At 39.6% G+C, this 21,252-nt stretch overlaps 1 protein-coding gene across 3 annotated transcripts in view; it reads right to left on the reverse strand.

Moving 5' to 3' along the window:
• Positions 1-21,252, reverse strand: part of LOC135100586 (arrestin homolog) — a 178,385-nt gene that overhangs the window by 13,438 nt on the left and 143,695 nt on the right. For all 3 annotated transcript variants that reach the window (XM_064003624.1, XM_064003625.1, XM_064003626.1), the window contains exons 6-8: positions 16,167-16,411; positions 3,622-3,894; positions 749-862 (exon numbers count right to left, since the gene is read on the reverse strand). In XM_064003624.1, the coding sequence (XP_063859694.1) occupies positions 749-862; positions 3,622-3,894; positions 16,167-16,411 (632 nt within the window). The remainder of the gene's footprint in view (positions 1-748; positions 863-3,621; positions 3,895-16,166; positions 16,412-21,252) is intronic.

Here is a 21,252-nt window from a genome sequence, read left to right on the forward strand (position 1 = left end):
TATAGCGACATTAATGTTAAATATCATCGACAGTTTTCTTCATACGAGTAGTAATCTCTCTGACTGACAATAAAACTTTTAACAAGTAATCGCAGTGATCTTGCATTTAAAATCTGAAAATATAAGTTCTGTTGTCCATTGTCTCTTGCCTCAATTTTTTTTGCACTGGAACTTAATCAAATAAGAAACCTTTCACCACTAACACTACCTTTGGCAATAAGAAGATTTTCAGATGGAGCAAATCTATTCACTGGAACACACATTTCATTTCCACTGCAACACAAATTTCAGCAAGAATAATTCCACTTCCTGAACATCAAACGATTTAAGCATAATAGAATACCGCATGTGTTTCCTCCTCTATGCGCTCGCCTGAAGGAAGGTAAGAAGGAAAGAAGGAAGGAAGGAAGGAAGATAGGAAGGAGCACGTGGGAGGGGCTGACGCGGCCACGACGACAGAGCAAGTAATGAGGAAATTAAAAAGGCGAGAGAGAGAGGAAGTGTGAAAGAAAGACCTACAGATATATATATATATATATATATATATATATATATATATATATATATATATATATATATATATATATATATATATATATATATATATAATGAGAATGTTGGCAGAGAGAGAGAGAGAGAGAGAGAGAGAGAGAGAGAGAGAGAGAGAGAGAGAGAGAGAGAGAGAGAGAGAGAGAGAGAGAGAGAGAGAGAGAGAGAGAGAGAGAGAGACCATCACATCATTACCTACCTCGGTCACCTGCGGCGTGTTGGTCTCCGCGTCCTCGGTGCCAGAGCGTCGCATCAGTTTGAATGGCACTTTGACGCTCACCTCCCCGCCGATGGCACTGGTGAAGAGCTTGACCTGCAGGAGTGCCAAGCGTCAGTGCCTCTTCCTCCTCCAACACGCTTCTCACCCATCACGTCTTGCTCCCTACCCGTCACTCCCTCTAACTTTGGTATTCTTACTCTCTCTCTCTCTCTCTCTCTCTCTCTCTCTCTCTCTCTCTCTCTCTCTCTCTCTCTCTCTCTCATTCATATCTTATTTTTTTTTCCGTCAAATTTGTCTCTGTCATCATTTTTGTAGTTTTTTATTCAATATCTTTCACTGTTTCTTCCTTTCGTTCTTGCTTATCACTATTTCCCATCTCTTCATGCTCTTACTCTCTTTTTCGCTCTCGCTGATTCTCTCTCTCACTGTCACTTTGTCATGATCAGTCGTGTTCATTGTCCTATCACGCTGCGTCGGTTTTTCTCTTCTTTTCTTTCTTTCTTTCTTTCTTTCTTTCTCTGCAGAAACTTTGGTCCTCCCAGCAATGTATGATGATGAGTTTTTTTTTCCATTCTTTCTCTCATGTGTGTGTGTGTGTGTGTGTGTGTGTGTGTGTGTGTGTGTGTGTAGGACCATTATTTTCATTCTCTATTTGTACGTAGTTATGAGTCTACGTACTATGTGATTCTCTCTCTCTCTCTCTCTCTCTCTCTCTCTCTCTCTCTCTCTCTCTCTCTCTCTCTCTCTCTCGTAACCTACGTCATTGTTATCACTCCTGCCAACCTCCCATGTATCCTTCAGTGAGAAAAATAGCCAAGTTAAATATAGAAGAACGCGAGACTAATCTGGTTATGAAACACAATTAGTTTCTGAGTTTAATCTAGTGGAAGGACAACATATTTCTCTATTTCTCTCTCTCTCTCTCTCTCTCTCTCTCTCTCTCTCTCTCTCTCTCTCTCTCTCTCTCTCTCTCTCTCTCTGAAGGCTTATATCTTATTTAAATTACTAGTTCTCCAATAATTAACTTCTATATGTAACTCAAATAAGAATTTTTCCTTTTTATCAAAATTTAAGAGAAAATGTTAAGAGGACTTGTTTCAGTGATGTAAGTTAAAGTGTTGTCTTGGAGTAAATGTTGCTGAAATTCAGATTTTACTTGATCTTTTCTTTGGGTCTGTTTTTTTCTCCTTATTTTGAGGCAACTCTATGATCAAGTCTCGCTTCTGCACTGAGGTTTTTGAGTTAAACATTTGACACTCATTAAGTCTTTTGATCTGACAATTTTATCAAACCCAACGATTCAGAGGTTCTTAATAGACTGTAGGATTATATATTAAGATGGGGGAGAAACGCTAAATGTAGTTTAAATGAATGGTGTGTGTTACCCGATAGCTAGCCATGATTATACCATTGTACTTTTATGAAGATTGTGTTCAGTGCTGCGAGGTGAATTGTTTGTATTGTCAATTCTGATGTCAGTGCTTCTATCCTCATAGCTATTTTCACATTCCTTTGTTTGTGATTGAGGAGTGAGGGGGCGCCAGCTTATATACATATTAAAACTTGTGTTCAAGATAAATGCTGCCACTAATGCGAACCCTTTGCTACATTTCAACCCTCTCACTCTTTAGCAATCTTTCCTGTAATCACTTCCACTTGTTTGAACTCTATCTTTTGTACTACATGCTCTTAAAATAGTTCTGTAGCTTAATCATGACATAGTCAATCTTTTTTTCATAATCACTTCTATTTGTTTAAACCCTAATATTTGTACTAGAGGCTCTATGAATAATTTTATAGCTTAATGAAAATGTAATCAAGTTTTCAGTATCGTTCAAACTCTACTTTTTGTACTATAGGATCTTACAATTATGTAGCTCAGTCATGACATAATCATCCTTCTAGCATCATTCTCGCCTTTCTTCATTCAAATTATACTTCTTACAGCGCTCTAAAGGCTAACAAAGGACCACCCGAACAGTGAAAATATTAACACAAAAGCTGCCGACGATGCTAATCTTTTAACACAATTTCAAGACAAGTGTTGCCTGAAACGCCGACTTTCAAACACCATTTTCATCATTCTGTCGCATTATTCCCGAAGGTGATGCGGCTTCGGGCACCCTTCACCCCTGTCACACACACACAGCCCACCCCTCACCGCCGTGCTGTCAGGAGCCCTCACAACCCTCACTCCCCGAGGAACCATCATGTCACCAGCACACGTTGTATTCTATAAGGCCTCTAGGCAAAAATTCTGCTTATTACTTTAATTAAACTGACTTTTCTGTCATTCTGTTTATAAAAGTGGAATGTGATAAACGCCTTGTTGGCTATGGCATAAAATTTAGGTTAAAAATATTTATGAAGAATTAATCTTTTAAGTAATTATTCCAGATTGATGTGTTTTTAATTTCATTTTTTTTTATTTCGATTTGATTAAGAGAAAGTGGATAATAAATCGTTTCTCTTGATAAATACGTGTCTGTCTGATTGTCTGTCTGTCTTTTTTTTTGTCTTTATGTGTCTCTGTTTGTCTGTCTGTACCCCTGTCTGTTTGTCTGTCTCTGTCTGTGTATCTGGCTGTTTGTCTCTGTTTGTCTGTCTCTGTCTGTGTATCTGGCTGTTAATCTGTTTGTCTGTCTCTCTCTCTCTCTCTCTCTCTCTCTCTCTCTCTCTCTCTCTCTCTCTCTCTCTCTCTCTCTCTCTCTCTCTCTCTCTCTCTCTCTCTCTCTCTCTCTCTCTCTCTCTCTCACACACACACACACACACACACACACACACCACCACCACCACCACCACCACCACCACCACCACCACCCTCCCAACCCTCCCAAACCCTAAACACAAACCTTCACATAGTAACTGACGTAGATAGCGAACACATTCCTCTCCTGCCCGTCAGGCCGCGCCACGGAGGAAGCCAGCATGCTCTCCCTGTCATAGAACTCCTCCAGGGCGATCCAGTTCTTGATGACGCCGCGGGCAGGGTGCAGCTGGAACTGGCGGCTCACCCTGGCCCCGGGAGTCACAGGGCAGCCGTCAGTCGACTCCACAGAGGCCACGATGTTCTTAAACTTTCCGTTACTGAACATCGCCACGTCCACGTACTGCACCACCATCACCTGACGAGGAGGACAAGGTGTGGTGAGCCAGTGACACGCTATGGTAAAAAACTGTGCGAGATACTGAGGGGAAATGGAAGATTGAAATAAATGAGTAAGGCTAAAGAATGCCTCAGTAAGACTAGTATGTTGATAGATACTGTGTTAATTATTGAGGGGAAATGAAAAGAATAAAGAAACTGAGTAAAGTTAACACAAAGATGATAAATAAGAATACGTGAGTAAGACTGGTATGTTCATAGATATTGTGGGAGTTGTGTGCGTTACCGAAGCGAACTGAAAGACTGAAATAAGTGAGTAAAGTGAACTGTAAGAGAATACATAAGAAAACACACAAGAAAATAAGAGAAGCTGCAAGAAGTCGTCAAGTCTACACGTGGGAGCGACAGATATTGTGGAGGATGTTAATGGACAGACCGAGACAGAGACAGACAGACAGACAGACAGAGAGAGAGAGAGAGAGAGAGAGAGAGAGAGAGAGAGAGAGAGAGAGAGAGAGAGAGAGAGAGAGAGAGAGAGAGAGAGAGAGAGAGAGAGAGAGAGAGAGACAGAGAAAGAGAGAAATACTAACACAGACAGAAACACAGAAAAAAAAAAATGCAGACAGGAAAGGATGGAGAAAGGAGAGAGGGGAGGTGAGAAAGAATAGCCACAAAGAGGATAAGAAAAGAGAGCAACGTGTAAGATGAAACAAAAGACAGAGGAAGTGAGGGAAAGGAGGCAGGAAAATAAGACATGAAATGGCAAGAAACATGAGAAACAAAGACAGATATAAAGGTACAGACACCGAGGACGGAAGGAAGGTGATGGAGAAAGAAAAAGAAAGGAAGTTAGGAAGGGAGGAGAAAGAGAAGGAAGGAAGAAGGGATGGAAAGCAGAAAGGAAGGAAGGAAGGAAGGAAGGAAGAAAGGAAAGAAAGAAGAAAAGGAGACAAAAAGAAGACAGAAAGGAAGGGATGATAAAAGGTAGGAAGGAAAGAGGGAAAGATGGAAATAAGAAAAAAAGGAAAAAAGGAAGAAAGGAAGGAACAAAAGACAAAAAATAAGGAAGGAAGTAAGGATAGAGAGAAATATGAAAAAAAGGAACCAAGTAAGGAAGGAAGGAAGGAAAATGAAAAGAAAAAGCAACAAGTAAATAATGAAATAATCAAGGGAACAAAAAAGAATTGTATAAAATATAAATAAAAATGAGAAAATGCAACAATATAACAAAAAAAAAAACAAGAGAAAACAAATCAAAGAAGAGGAAGCAGGAGGAAGGAGGAGGAGTAAAAAAAAAAATAGACGATGTGGGGGAAGTAAGGAAGATGATAAATGAAGGAAAATAGTATAAATAATTCCTTGTTTAAGAGAGAAAGGAAGGAAGGAATGAAGGAAAGAAAGAGGAATTGAGAAAGAGAAGCAGGGAAGGAGGGAGTGAGGAAAGGAAGAAAAGAAAGAAAAATAGAAAGGAAATAATGAAGAAAAGAAGCAAGGCAGCAAGAAAAAAGAAAGGAAAAAATGATGGAAGGAAGAGAGGAAGGAAGGAAGCAGGCAAGCGAGGGAGAAGAGAAGACAGGAGGAAACAGAGAGGAAAAGATGAGGTTGAGAAAGAAAGAGACAGGAAAAATTGAGAATGAAAGAAAAATATGGTTTGGCATTAAGAAGTTAAAAATATAAGAGAGAGAGAGAGAGAGAGAGAGAGAGAGAGAGAGAGAGAGAGAGAGAGAGAGAGAGAGAGAGAGAGAGAGAGAGAGAGAGAGAGAGAGAGAGAGAGAGAGAGAAGAAAGTTGAGTGGCAGGAAAAGAGATAAGGAATTCTCTCAAGATGAAAATCAAAAATAGAAAAAAGAGGGTGAAAAATAATTAGAAAAAAAGAAGAGTGGGTTGTGACATTTGAGATAAAGGAATAAAGGAAAGAGGAAAGGAAAGTAGAAAGACTGAAAGATAACATTACGTGAAGAAATATAATTCAAAGGAGGAAAGAAAGAAAGAATACGAAAAAGAGAGAGAGAGAGAGAGAGAGAGAGAGAGAGAGAGAGAGAGAGAGAGAGAGAGAGAGAGAGAGAGAGAGAGAGAGAGAGAGAGAGAAAGAAAATGCGTGATGACAATGCATATAACATACAATAATAGACACATAATAACAAGGAGGAGGAGGAGGAAGAGGAGGAGGAGAAGGAGGAGGAGGAGGAGGAGGAGGAGGAGGAGGAGGAGGAGGAGGAGGAGGAGGAGGAGGAGGAGGAGGAGGAGGAAGGAAAGAGTTAAAGGAGCAGAATGAAGGAAAACATGACAAACTAGAGGGAAAGAATCGTTGTTCAAAACAAATCATATCAAATCATTTTAGAGAAGAGAATGAGGAAGTAATAAGGAGAACATGGAAACAGAGGAGGAGGAAGAAGAAGAAGAAGAAGAAAAAAAGAACAAGATAACAAAATGATAAAAAAAAAAGACTAGAAGGAAGAAATTTAACAAGCAAGAAAATAATAAAGTAAAAAAAAAATATGAGCAGAATAATAACACGCTGAAAATGATAAACAAGAAGGGAAGGGAAGGGAAGGAAAGGGAGAGCAAGACAAACATAGAAAAAAATTATATTCGCAAGTGAGACAAAAGAGGGAATAATAAAAAAAAATAAGAAGTTAGAAAAGTAGAATAAAACGCGATACAAAAACGGAAAACAGGGAAAATAAAGAAATAATACACAAACAAAACTTAAAAAAGGCGAAGAGAATTAAATAAAAAGCTGAGAAAAATCTAACAAAAAGGAAACAAAATAAGAGTTAGAGAGAGAGAGAGAGAGAGAGAGAGAGAGAGAGAGAGAGAGAGAGAGAGAGAGAGAGAGAGAGAGAGATTGTGTGGTGTGTGTGTGTGTGTGTGTGTGTGTGTGTGTGTGTGTGTGTGTGTGTGTGTGTGTGCAGGGCCACGGCAGGTAGGGTGGCTGAAGGCTGATCGATAAGCAGTGTGTGGAATACGCCCTGCTAATCCTGCCGGGGAGAGGAAGAGAGGGTGTCTGTGTTGATGTGTGTTTGTTGAATTAATTGTAGCATGGAGCATTAATTATGAGCTAATCTCGTTTTCTTTTGTTTCCATAATGTAGTTTCATCCAGCTTAGGTTTTAGAATTTTGGGTTATCTCAGTTGTTAGTGCTATTTTATCTACGTGTAAGTCTTCCATACATTCTTAAGCTCTTCATGTCTTGTTTGAATAATATACCTTCATCCACTTAGCTTCTTAACTTATCTTTGCTCTTACTGTCTTTCGCATCACGTATTGCTTGTGTTAATGGATCTACTTGGGAATCTTCTATATTATTCTAAGGTCATGTTTTATTTCCGTAATCTAGTTTCATCCTTAACTTCTAGACTTATGGGTGATCTTCGCTCTTACTGTCTTTGCCTTCATGTATTGTTTGTGGTAATTAATCTACCTGCAAATCTTCTATACATTTCTAAGCTACTTATGTCCTCTTCCTATAATCTATTTTCCTTGATATGCTTTCATCCACCTTAACCTGACCTTACAAATGATCTTTGCTCTTACTGTCTCTGCCTCCACATACTGCTAGTGCTATTAGACCCACTTGCAAATCTATACGTTTCTGAATATGTGCCTGTCTACATAAAGAATAGACTGGTACTTCCCCTCAGGTTTGATGCCAAGACGAGGCACCCGTGGTTACTTTTCTCACTCATAAGCATACGCATAAGCATTCAGACTATTACTTGTATTCTTGACCTTTTGTTCTTCATACACCCTTCACCAAGTCTTAGCTGCCCACACGTTCAAGTCCATTTAATATGCACTAAATATACACATTACTAGATTCTTGTTTCTTTATTCTCTTAATGTATGTGGTTTAATTAAATGGTTCTTATGCTCATGATAAAAAAAAAGTTTAATTCCTCTCGTTTTTTTTCGTATTTTTCCTATTTTCCTTATAATATTCACCTCTCCTTCAGCGAGTATAGCCAGGCAAGGACTAGATACTCCAGTCGTGATCGTCATGATGAATAATATAAGCTTCCTAGGCAAATCCCCCTCCATCAACATTCTAAATCCCTCTCGAACCTTATTATTAATACATTCCGGTAACTGAAGGTCCTGTGTTATTATTCAGTTCCATCTCTTTGTTTCATTCCTCTTCCCATGGTCAGACTCCATGCACAGGTGTCTTTCTGCTTGACAAGACAAGATGAGCAAGGAAATATATCTTCAGCCATGAGGAAATCTATCAAGGCCTTTCTGGGACTCACTGGCTATAGAACATAAGAACATAAGAAATAAGGGAAGCTGCAAGAAGTGACCGGGCTTACACGTGGCAGTCCATGTATAAAATATACCTACCTATATCCATCTATTATCCCCATCCATAAACTTGTCTAATCTTCTCTTAAAGCTCTCTAATGCCCTAGCACTAACAACATGATTACTGAGTCCGTTCCACTCATCTACCACTCTATTTGTGAACCAATTTTTTTCCTATTTCCTTCCTATATTTATACAGTCACTCCATCAGCACTGAAAGACGTCTTCAGGTATGACTAAAGCATATCCTAGATCTTGCTGGAACTCATATTCATACATTTATTCATATTCATACGGTTGCTCTATTCGTCTGGTGTGTGACATTCAAATTCTAGTCAGAAGCAACCTTGGGCAGCAACACTCTTCTCACTCTTCACCACAAGCCCACAAGGACGATGTTCTCAAACCTGTATTCAGTCCTCACTCCATCAGGTCACTTTTCATCCAAGCCAGTGACTTCCCATACACCCCTCACGAAGTTACTATCTCCACATAACTCTCTTAAGAACTCGATTTAAAAAATATCCCATCAATTCTCTCCTTGTCTCTTTCTCTTGCAAAATATCCACCACTGAGCGATACACGTTCATTGAAACAAATAGGGCACCTTTCTTTCATTACTCTAAAAATACCCAGTGAAATCCTATACATCCCTTTTAGAAAACAAGACAAACTCCTCCTTAATGATTTTCTCGAAAGGCTTCATTCAGGCTACACTGGTCAGGGACGCAGGCCTGGCATTCAGCTGGTCCCCTTTGTACTCGTAGGCAGCTATATTGGCTCTTTTCCAGTCCATTGACGCTTGCCTTTCATCTTGGAAACTTTCTGAGGTCACTAGTAAAATACGGATCTCGCCGACAACTTGTCTGCACGTTCCCTCTACATCCATCCGGCATCTCCGTGTGGTCTCCTCCTCATGTTGAACAAATCGTCGTTTCCAGTAAATAGTATTGATCAACTGTCGCATAGATTATCTGTACACGATGCCTTTTTCCTGCTGGATGCTGGTGTGTGTGTGTGTGTGTGTGTGTGTGTGTGTGTGTGTGTGTGTGTGTGTGTGTGTGTGTGTGTGTGTGTGTGTGTGTGTGTGTGTGTGTGTGTGTGTGTGTGTGTGATGACTAGTGAAATTAAATGGTGAAAGATGGGGTGAAAATGGGTTAATAATGACCGGAATGAAGATAGAAGATAAAGATAAAAGGAAAGGAAAGAAAGAACGAAAGCATGAAAGAATGAAGGAAAGAATGAAAGAACGAAAGAATGAAAGAAAGAAACGAGAAGAAAAACAAAGGGAATGAAAGAAAAGAAAGGAAAGGAGAGGAAGAAAGAATAAAAGAAAGACACAAAAGGAAAGAAACAACGAAAGGAAAAGGAAAAGAGAGAAAAAAACGAAAAAAACAAACACTTCCCACCGCCATACCATAAAAAAAATATATATACATATAAAAGAAAAAAAAAGATACCAAAGAAAGATACGAACATATTACATTTTTTTCCCCTCCAGTGTCTTCTTACCAGAGCATCGACGTAAAGAAAAGACGACGCAAATAGACACACAGCCAAGAGATGAATTAAGAAATACATTAAGAAATTCACTCGTCCAGTATTCCTTCCGTTGCGCAGGGACGGTTTTCAACTTAAGGCTCAATATTCTGGTCCAGGATGCTCAAGAGGACGAAAATTGGATTGAGTTTGCAGGATTCCTAACTCTTATTCAAGGCACATCCAAAGACCGCTACTTATGTGAGAGAGAGAGAGAGAGAGAGAGAGAGAGAGAGAGAGAGAGAGAGAGAGAGAGAGAGAGAGAGAGAGAGAGAGAGAGAGAGAGAGAGAGAGAGAGAGAGAATCACATAATACAATAAGAAAAGCTACAACAAGCCAGTAACACGTGCCAGCCCCGGTATAAGATAGACCTACACCCAGACAGACATACAGAGACAGTGAGGAGGACAGACAAACTCCTGACATCATTTCTGGCATAAAACATTCCATCCATCCATTCCTGCCAAGAAATCCATATTGAATGTCTTTTTCTTCTCTCCCTCTCTCTCTCTCATTGAATATTCGAGACCTTCTTTCCATATTCCTTTCATACTTGTTTCTCCTCTCTACAAAGGCGAATAAATATGATAAGATTTACTCACGCTACTGCTAAAGATACAAGGATGTCTATTTATAGCGAGTCTCTTAAAGTATCCCTGCATTTCAGCTTTCAGTCCTCTCCCTTCCTCTATTCATTTCCCAGCAGCTTGAAGTAGTTCTGTATAGCATAACAGGGTTGAATAAGTGAAGAGGTGTTGTGTGTGCAATGTAACCAGCTATTGTTCAGTGCGGATTGTGTGGCTTGTGGAGCAATAGTGTTCTGAACTTGCCGTGTGTGTGTGTGTGTGTGTGTGTGTGTGTGTGTGTGTGTGTGTGGACTCTTTCACTGCTATGTGACAGAATAATTAAAGCATTTTTGTAGATGTTATAGTTTGTTCAGTAGAATTAGGCAATTATTTTTCCATTAGTATATATCAAACTAGGAGTGGATAGATTAACGGAACGGTGGGTTAGTGTAGGAAAGTACGTTACACATTATTCATCAAGTTTAAGCATCATTAAACTGTGTAACAATGACTTGGGTACACAATGATTCAACCTACGTATGCAAACTATATAATTGGACCTGACATTGTTATCCATTACTCATTCTCTAATCAAACTCGGGCTAACCTAACTTTGAATGATATACTCGTACCCTCATACGATGGTATAGTTACCTGAATGCACAATTAGAGATACTGAAGCTTCTTGGTAAATACTGTGCTTATAGTAAAAGTAGATGTAATAATGGTAAGTACTAGTGGCATTAGTATAACAACAGCAACAACAACAACAACAACAACAACTATCAGCACCACCACCACCACCATCCCCCCTCCAACCCCCACCACCACCGCCACCACCACTACAACGCTAGACCTTCTTGCTACCAGTGGCCAAACAGTATCAGAGCGTTTTCACTTCAGCAACCCTTGGAGAAAACGTTGACCTGATCATTACTACTTGTTCTGCGGCGCCTGACTCCCAACACGAGCTGGTACACAAGGCTGCTGGCACTACTCCTCCACACCTGTTCCCCTGCAGTAGCTATGCCGTCACCGTTTGGGTCAGTATGCTCAAACGTCTCAGTTTCTTGACAACTAACAGGCTCTAGCGGAAGTTATTGAGGGTTTTCATGACTGTAGTGATATTTTAACAAGGATTCCGCATCATGAATAGGAGAAAACATGATGGAGACTTCACTTTTAATTTTAATGGAAGTCGTTGGGGTTTTCATAATTCTAGGGATAATTTAACAAGGTTCCTGCATCATCACGAGGAGAAAACATGATGAAATCCCTGCCTGTCATTTATATGACCTCTAGTGAAAGTTATCAAGATTTTCCATGGAGTTTTCGTAGGTCTACTGAGAATTCAAAAAGTATTCTGCATCATCAATAGTAGAAAACGTAACAGAACCCTTAGTGATAATTACTTCAGGCTGTAGTAAAAATTATCGAAATTCTGAAGGCATTTCAAAAAGGATTCTCCAATTATCAATAGCAAAAAAACATGATTAAAACCTTATTAACCATCCCTGTGGCCTTTAAAAACAGTCTTAATAAGAGAAGAAAACCTGAAAGAATAGAGGTCTCAGTGTCAGTGATGGAGCGTGGTGTTAAGGGCACGTGGCTCGACGTCGTTAGTGCAATATACATTTTTCGCGGCCTTTCAGTGGCTCTTATTCCTTTGCAAATGCGCGTATGTTGCTCAGGACAACGAAGCAAGAATATTACGAGGCAATATGTGTGGATGCAGCGAGAGAGGATCATCAAGATTCCCGCAGCCCCATTCTTGACTGAGCAGAACAAACCTTGCCTTTTATTGTGCGTGTAAGAGAGAGAGAGAGAGAGAGAGAGAGAGAGAGAGAGAGAGAGAGAGAGAGAGAGAGAGAGAGAGAGAGAGAGAGAGAGAGAGAGAGTGTGTGTGGGGCCGGGTAAGTAAGTGTTTCCTCGCTTGGTAAAGAAAACGAGCCATGCGTGTTTCTGTTTGTCCTTTGTCACAGCAAAGGTCGCGAGCCTGACTCATCCTCCATGCCAGACTGAACTTTTTATAGCGACACGTGAACATCTTGGGGCGAAGAGGAAGTGTAGCACGGGAAAGGAAATAGAGAAAGGCATTCGCTTTTAGATTTTCCATTAAAGCTAAATACATGAATATATTAAGCGCATCTGAACAACATTTACTTAAATATCGCATTGCAGTGACCACCAAAATACGTGTAGCACAGAATGGTAAATACGGAAACTCCGTCACTTTAAGATTTTACATAGAAGTTAAATACATGAAACCATTAAACATATATAATCGATACTTATATAATTATCGTATTAAGTTGACGCAGACCACCAGAAGAAATGTAGATTAAGATGATAACTATACTCTGTCGATTTTTTTTTAGATTTTACACTTCTAAAGTTAAAAACATCAAATGAACATGATCAATACTTATTCAATGGTCGTTTTAAATTGACGCACACCACCACCACCACCACAACCTTACATACAGGAGGGGTATGACAGGGATAACTGTTACCACCACACCAGCCCCTCGTCAGCAGCTCTCGTATTAAGAGTGAGAAGGTTAATCCAGGCTCAACATTTCCCATAATGAACATACAAAGGTTAATCCAAGCTGACCATTTATTTATAATATTCATTCAGTGACTAGACAATTGATTTCCCTGCTGTTAGAAGGCTATGATAGACCTATTTATTTTTTGAGAGCGACAAACTGAACGGGTTTCTTTTTTTTCAGTAACTTTTGTGCGTTTGATCAGACTCCTTAACGGATGAAATAAATAGATAAAATAAATAAATAAATAAATAAATAAATAAATAAACAAATAAAAACATAAATGTATAAATAAAATTGAGTAACTGATCCATATAAAACTTATGAAAACATTTCAATACTTTACTTGCAAAAATAAACAAATAAATAAATGAGATAAAGAAAAAAAAACAAAAAGATACGTATTTAAAATAAATATTGAATAGACTAACAAAACCAAACGTTTGACCATCCAGCACCAAAGAGAACAATCAAGCATTTTCCTAAAAAAAAAATGAAGGGTAAGAAGAGAAAAATCCTAGAGAAGGGAAAAAAAGAAAAATTGCAAATAAGAGAAAAAGAAAAGAAATTCCTACAGAAGAGAAGGAGATAAGAAAAAATATGCATAATCTCTAAAGAAAAAAAGAAATTAATTAAATACCTAAAAAACAGAAGGAAAGAACAAAAAAAAGATTAACACCGCAAGGAAAAAAACACGATAAAAATACCGCATCCTTACCAACAGTAACCTAACCAGTCTTACAATATTCTTCTGAACAGCCGAGACTTTTAAGAGGGAAGAGGAGCGTTAAAAAGGCTCCTACAGGGATTTATGGGCAGAGTCTAAGGAAAAGACGGTAGGAGTGACCCGAGGGACGTTAGGCTAATAATGTTGGACAGGGCAGGGAATAAGGAAGGCAGAGAGAGAGAGAGAGAGAGAGAGAGAGAGAGAGAGAGAGAGAGAGAGAGAGAGAGAGAGAGAGAGAGAGAGAGAGAGAGAGAGAGAGAGAGAGAGAGAGAGAGAGAGAGAGAGAGAGAGAGAGAGAGAGAGAGAGAGAGAGTATATATTACAGGATTATTCATTTAAATGCTAGCACATTATGAGTATTATATTAATATTCTGGAACCGTGGCTCTCTCTCTCTCTCTCTCTCTCTCTCTCTCTCTCTCTCTCTCTCTCTCTCTCTCTGTCTATCTATCTATCTATCTATCTGTCCACAAGTCTCTTATTATAATTTTTATTATTGTTAGAATTATTTTTATTATTATTATTATTATTATTATTATTATTATTATTATTATTATTATTATTATTATCATTAGTAGTGGTAGTAGTCGTGGTAGTAGTAGTAGTTGTGGTAGTAATGGTAGTAGTAGTAGTAGTAGTAGTAGTAGTAGTAGTAGTAGTAGTAGTAGTAGTAGTAGTGGTAGTAGCAGCATTTTCACAATTACCACTGTTATAACTGTCAAGGAAAATAAAGTTATTCTTAATGGCAATGAGTAATGAGAGGAAGGACTGGCCAAATGGAATATTTCAGAGGGGAAGGAGGCGGAGACGGATGAAAAAAGAATGCGCGGGGTGAATATTTTGAAGGGATGATAAATGGAAAATGAGGGAGCGACAGTAGCCAGGTGTTTGAACAGGGGCAGTGAAGAGGAAGGAATGTCGGGAGTGAAAAGTGTAAGGGCTCTGGTGAGTGATGAGCTGTGTGGAGTCTTGGGGAGTTCTAGTGAGGTGAAGTGTACGGAGAGTCACTGGGAATGGACAAGATTACGTGGAGATTACTAAGGGAAATTATCGATGTGTGTGACTGTGTAGTGAGGTGAAAGTTGTACGTTCATATGATTTTACGTTTTTGTTCCTTTCTTATATTATCTAATACATATTCATTTTAACGTTCTCAAAGCTACTTTTTTTTTCTTTTTTTTTATGTCACCTATAATATCTGGGCACTTAATGTTGTACTAGTCTCAAATAGTTCTATACCGTAAAGATAAGTTTCTTTTTCTTCTAAGTGTGTATACAAATATTTTTCTTCCAGGTCTCTGAATGTTAGCAAAGGACGAACATGAAATTTAAAAAAATGTTAAAGTGTTTTGTAATATTAAGATAGAGTGAGATGTCCCTTGTTTTGTGTATTTCTACGATGCGCCACAAGAAAACAGATCAAAGGACAACAACCCAGCACAGCACCAGAACGTGTCTACTTTCCTCTAAACTTCTTGCACAGTGAACGGAGGAATTCACAATACTATCCTGCCACCATGCAGACAACGTGAATGAAAGTTACATATTGGATGTACGAATGTCTTTTTTTTTTTTTTCACAAAGACTGCCAAGTGTTGTTGTGCTTGTTGGTTCCTTGTAGCTTCCCTTATGTTATTATGCTCTTACCTGGAAAAAAAATCTCTCTCTCTCTCTCTCTCTCTCTCTCTCTCTCTCTCTCTCTCTCTCTCTCTCTCTCTCTCTCTCTCTCTCTCTCTCTCTCTCTCTCTCTCTTCATCATTTGCACTATAAAAATATTCTTATCGTGTTTTCTACATCATATATTTTAGAACGAAATTTTCTCTACCTAGACTAACTAAACTTAGACTTGCTGACAACTTCAGATTTTACTTTTATATATATATATATATATATATATATATATATATATATATATATATATATATATATATATATATATATATATATATATATATATATATATATATATATATATATCTTATTTCTTTTTACCTTTACGCTTAATTGCTCTCTGAAAATATAACGATGACACACACACACACACACACACACACACACACACACACACACACACACACACTCGTTAGAAAATGTAACTAAAATTATTACTGTTATTCGTGTGTTTTTAATATATTTTTGTTAGTATCATTATTATTTCCATAGTCCTGACGAGCTGCAGGCGTGTGCATTAAGATGTATGTTGTGTATCTTGTTTCAGTATCATCACACACACACACACACACACACACACACACACACACACACACACACACACACACACACACACACACACACACACACACACACACACACACACACACACACACACTTTTTTTCTATTCAAACCTAACACAAACTCTCTCTCTCTCTCTCTCTCTCTCTCTCTCTCTCTCTCTCTCTCTCTCTCTCTCTCTCTCTCTCTCTCTCTCTCTCTCTCTCTTTTCCCCGGACCTTCCTTAACCCTCGCCATCCTCATCTTCAAGGACTTCCATTTTCCGTCTATTGAATTCCTTAATTTTCCACGTCCCTGCTTCTTTTCCACCTTGATCCCCTCAGTGTACCTGCCTCTCACCTCCCGCCGTGTTTACTTCCCGCCTCCACACTCACCTTGATCTTCCTCACGTTCCTAGACGAATGGTTGGCGATGGACACGCTCACTCCCACATCCTCGCCCCTGTCGTACACCGCCTTGTCCAGAGTCGCCTCCAACTCCACCTGTCCGTCGGCGAGGCGCAGCTGCTTGGAGAAGGCGGCGTAAGGGGTGGTGTTCTCGTTCTCGGGGGCCAACTGGAAGAGCTTCATGCCCATCCTGATGCTCGACCTCTTGTGGGGCTTGTCCTCCGGGTTCTCACCTAATGGGAGATAGACGAGAGAGTGGTATAAGGAAAGGGTAAACTGTACGGAGGTTAAAGGACATATGGTGTAAGTTAAGGCGTTTCTCTCTCAGGTATGATTGACTCTTACTGTTGCACACCTAAAGGCAGATAGATAAGAGGGTGGTGTTGAGTAAAGGATATACAGTACGAGTGTTAAAGGATGTATTGGATAAGTTAAATGTTTTCTCTCTTAGGTATGATGTAATTGCTACCTCTTGCATCTCGCCTTTCACGTTTGGTTAAGGACAACTCTTCACAAAGGTACGAGTTACGCGTGAATTAAATGTTTTACGTTTATTACACTCACCCAGGTTGAGTTATGATCGAGTAATGTACACCATTCATTTCCACTGTTTTATTTTATTTTTTTTTCCTTTATATCTAAATCACACAAAGCTTGACAATGAAACTAAGAAAAAAATATATTCATAGTAGAAGTAAGTGCGGCAGATTACTTGAATTCTCCCCACGAGTGTATCCATTCCTGCACTGACTACCACCTGTAGAAGAGCGAACAGGTGGTTGACCGTGCACTCTCTGTTTAATCGGATTCACGTAAAGGCTAACGAACAGATTCTTGGGACCAATAGACTCATTACCGCAGAATGAAAGAAAGAGATATACCCAAGTGTGTGCGTCTGTACCTGTGTGTGTGTGTGTCTGTGTGCGTGTGTAGGTGGGTGTGTGATTATCGAGACGAGAGACGCTGCGTGGGTTAAGCGGAGGACAATAATTCTTTCTTGGGGCGTGGAAAAGGGACGTGGAGGCGGTGGTGAAGAGCGCTGAGAGGACGAAATGGGTCGACGCAAACAGCAAGAAAAGGGAGGAGAGAAAATTGCGCGAGAGATGTGATCGTGATAATAGATGTGGGCGAAGAGAGAAATCCTGAGGTAAAAATCTGCAAGCTATGAAACTGAGTGAGGAAAGAGACAGCGGAAAAATTGCCCCATACCTCGCAGGGAAACGCAGAAAAAGTAAAATGAAAAATGGAAACGTGGATGAAACGAAATTGAGTTTGTATGTCTCCTAAAGGTCACAGAGAGAGAAAGGATGTGCCGCAGCTTAAAAAGAGAGAGAGAGAGAGAGAGAGAGAGAGAGAGAGAGAGAGAGAGAGAGAGAGAGAGAGAGAGAGAGAGAGAGAGAGAGAGAGTTACAAGGAGTTACAAGGAAGAGAAGTACTCCAGAAGGCCTTATGACCCATACAAGGGAGTACTGAAAGAGACTCAAACAAGTTAGAAACACATGCCCAGGAGAGAGAGAGAGAGAGAGAGAGAGAGAGAGAGAGAGAGAGAGAGAGAGAGAGAGAGAGAGAGAGAGAGAGAGAGAGTGTGTGAGAGTGTGTGAGAGAGAGAGAGAGAGAGAGAGAGAGAGAGAGAGAGAGAGAGAGAGAGAGAGAGAGAGAGAGAGAGAGAGAGAGAGAGAGAGAGAGAGAGAGAGACGTAAATAAATTGTTCATACGGGAAAGCGAAGCAACGAATTAGAACCAAAATAAGAAAACACGCACACGTAAACACACACACACACACACACACACACACACACACACACACAAAGAAAATTGATGAAGGTAGATAAACAAAACATTATACATCAATTTCACGTCAAAATAATGAAAATTCACTCGAACAAAATAATATTAGGGAAATTGCAAGAAACCAGTAGGCATACAAGTGAAAGTCTCTGTATAAAACAAACCTATCTAGTATATCCACTAATCATCCTCATCCATAAACTAACCTAATCTTTTAAACCTTCCTATTGACCCGGCACTAACTACCTGATCACTGAGTCTATTCTCTCCGTTAACCATTTTAAGAACTAATTACTTCTCTATTAAATCTGACTCCACAACACGACACTTCTAAACTCCCTCACAGAAGCACAGTAAGAAGCAAACAATAGCAGGATAGAAGCAACAGTTCCCTCCCTTCAACCCTCAGCCCACAGCCATCCACCGTGACAGCCAGTGAGTCACGCAGCCTCTTCGGGTATCTTGTTAACTCGAGTAGTCGTATGCATAGTTATTTGTACGTGAGACTCCGGTGAAATATACAAACTGGAGACTCGCCACTACTACAGCAATTACTACCGACAGGGAGAGAGAGAGAGAGAGAGAGAGAGAGAGAGAGAGAGAGAGAGAGAGAGAGAGAGAGAGAGAATGTATATATCGACACAGCACAACACTAATACTATAATCCCCAGACACACACACAAACATACATACACACACACACACACACACACACACACACACACACACACACACACACACACACACACACAAGCGGAGAGACGAAAGAAGTATCAGATAAACATGGGCAATCAGGCAAGCAGACAGACGCAATAAGTGGAAGCCAGGTCAGTTCTCGTGATTACCTGTGCAGGGGAGGATAAAAAGGAGGCAAGGAAGGAAAGCTCAAGGAAAAGAGAAGGAAGAATGGAAGAGAAATTGACCTTGTGTGGGAAGAGAAAGAGAGAGAGAGAGAGAGAGAGAGAGAGAGAGAGAGAGAGAGAGAGAGAGAGAGAGAGAGAGAGAGAGAGAGAGAGAGAGAGAGAGAGAGAGACAGACAGACAGACAGACAGACAGACAGACAGACAGACAGACAGACAGACAGACAGACGGACAGAGACAGAAAGACAAACATATATAAAGATAAACAAACAGAAAAGCCATCGACGGACAGACAGAGAGGCTTACTGACAAACAGACAGACTGACTCACTGACTCCCCCAATAACCAATACAAAACACCGAAGAAAGAAACTAAAAAAGAAAAAATAATGAATAAGAAAGAGGGGAGCAGATATTACAAGACAGAAAAAACAGAAACAGAGAGAAAATAATGAAAATATGAAGCACACAAAGGAAACTAAGAGAAGAAAAATGGAGAGAGAGAGAGAGAGAGAGAGAGAGAGAGAGAGAGAGAGAGAGAGAGAGAGAGAGAGAGAGAGAGAGAGCAAAATTAAGAGAGCGTGAGTTACAAATGGTTGCAGTGGTGACGGCGGTGGCAGCGGTGGGGGTTCCGTGACGCGCCGCTTCCAAGGCCGCAGCGGAGGCATGTACCGGGGAGTGAGACTAATGGTGCCAGTAAAATACATTCCAAATACATTCCCGCCGACAAATGAATGAAGCCAATAGTGACGCAGGAGTAAGTGAGCGGATAAAGACACCAAAGCGAGGTGATAGGGAAGGGTATTTACCGACACGCGTCCATTCATTAGAGGTAAACACTTCAAATGAGGGTGTTCATAGCTAGTCCAAGCTGCCGATGCACGTAAATACCGCGCTTTTGTTTGGCATTAGTGTTCTACAAAGGAGGGATCGGTCAAAGGCTGTGAGTAAAATCTTTAGGGGATAAATACACTTAATGTCTCTATTTGTCTAGAAATAATAGGTAGTGTTGTGATTGGCTTTTTGTTAATATTACAGTATTATCATTATTTTGCCGAAGACCACACCCCTTGATTCATAAAAAGGTATGTAAGTAAATAAAAACCAAGGATGAGGAATAAATTCGAGGTAAAGATAATAATAATAACCATTATTGCTAATTATTACACAGAGGGGCAAAAGGTTTGGTAAGTTTTTATTTAAGAATATGAAAGCAAATAGAATAAACTTATAAATAAGATTAGATAGGTTAACAACGTGGACGGCTTTGGCAGAGGGTATTATCAAATTCTTGAATTGTGTTCATATATTTCCGGATTGAAGGAGATGAACTCATACGTTGGTGTACACTGGAGGACATTCTCCCGGCTTCTACTTCCCCTCAACTCAAAATTCCAGTTCTCTCTCTCTCTCTCTCTCTCTCTCTCTCTCTCTCTCTCTCTCTCTCTCTCTCTCTCTCTCTCTCTCTCTCTTTCAGCTTACTATACATAAAGATTTTTTCACCTGCATGAAGTAACAAATCTAATATCACACTAAAACTATCTTGAAATATGAAACTCATATTCTAATATCTTTCTAAAGCAGCAAGTTATGAAGATTTTCCTTTACGTTTTATCTGTGAAGTTGCGAAGTTTCTAGTGCGTCTCTCTTTATGTGTAAATAATAGAGAAAAAAATACATATCCCAACTGACAAAGAATCGCCAGCAGTTCTGTACGACTTCGTTTTCTTTTCCGTCGTGTTTTAAGACAAATAAGATTATATAGAACACAACCACCCAACGTGTCCTCTCGCTATTTGCTGAGGCAACAAAAGAGACAAAAAAACCTTCAAAGGAGACGAGTACAGACACGGTTTCTCCGAGTCTCTTTGTATTCCTTCCACAAAACACAAGGATAGAAGTTTGCGGAAGAAAAAGAAAAAGAACAATGTTGTTACAGTAGATATTTAAACTCCTATTTCTAACGACAGCAAAATAAAATTGTAGTCAATTGGAAGAGCTCACAATGTTATTCTTGGGAAAGCCTTTCTTCACTGAAACCTGACAACAAAACATATATATTGAGACTATGTCCAAAGAGTGTGTCATGATTTTCAAGTTAAGTGCGTCATTCCCTTACGTAACACAAGTATGAGACTCCGCCGAAAGTGTTGTGTGTTGCAGCAGATCCCACGTCCTTGCATATTATTCCTACACAATATAAGAATAATAGAAAAAAAAGTAGGGAAGGCAAAAGTTTTTCTGAACTGATATTAACCAGACTGCCTGCCAACAGAAAATGAGTGCGGAAGGTCGGGAGAAGACTTTTTTGTCTAGCAGTTGCTTCACAGAGGCTCGTGATTAAGATGAAACTTTACAGAAAGAGAAGCTGGTTAGGTACAGAAAGCTGCCCTAGTTCCAGATCCTAATTCCTTTCAAAAGCAAAC

Source organism: Scylla paramamosain, chromosome 5 (assembly GCF_035594125.1).
Source record: "Scylla paramamosain isolate STU-SP2022 chromosome 5, ASM3559412v1, whole genome shotgun sequence".
Taxonomy (NCBI): Eukaryota; Metazoa; Arthropoda; class Malacostraca; order Decapoda; family Portunidae; genus Scylla; species Scylla paramamosain.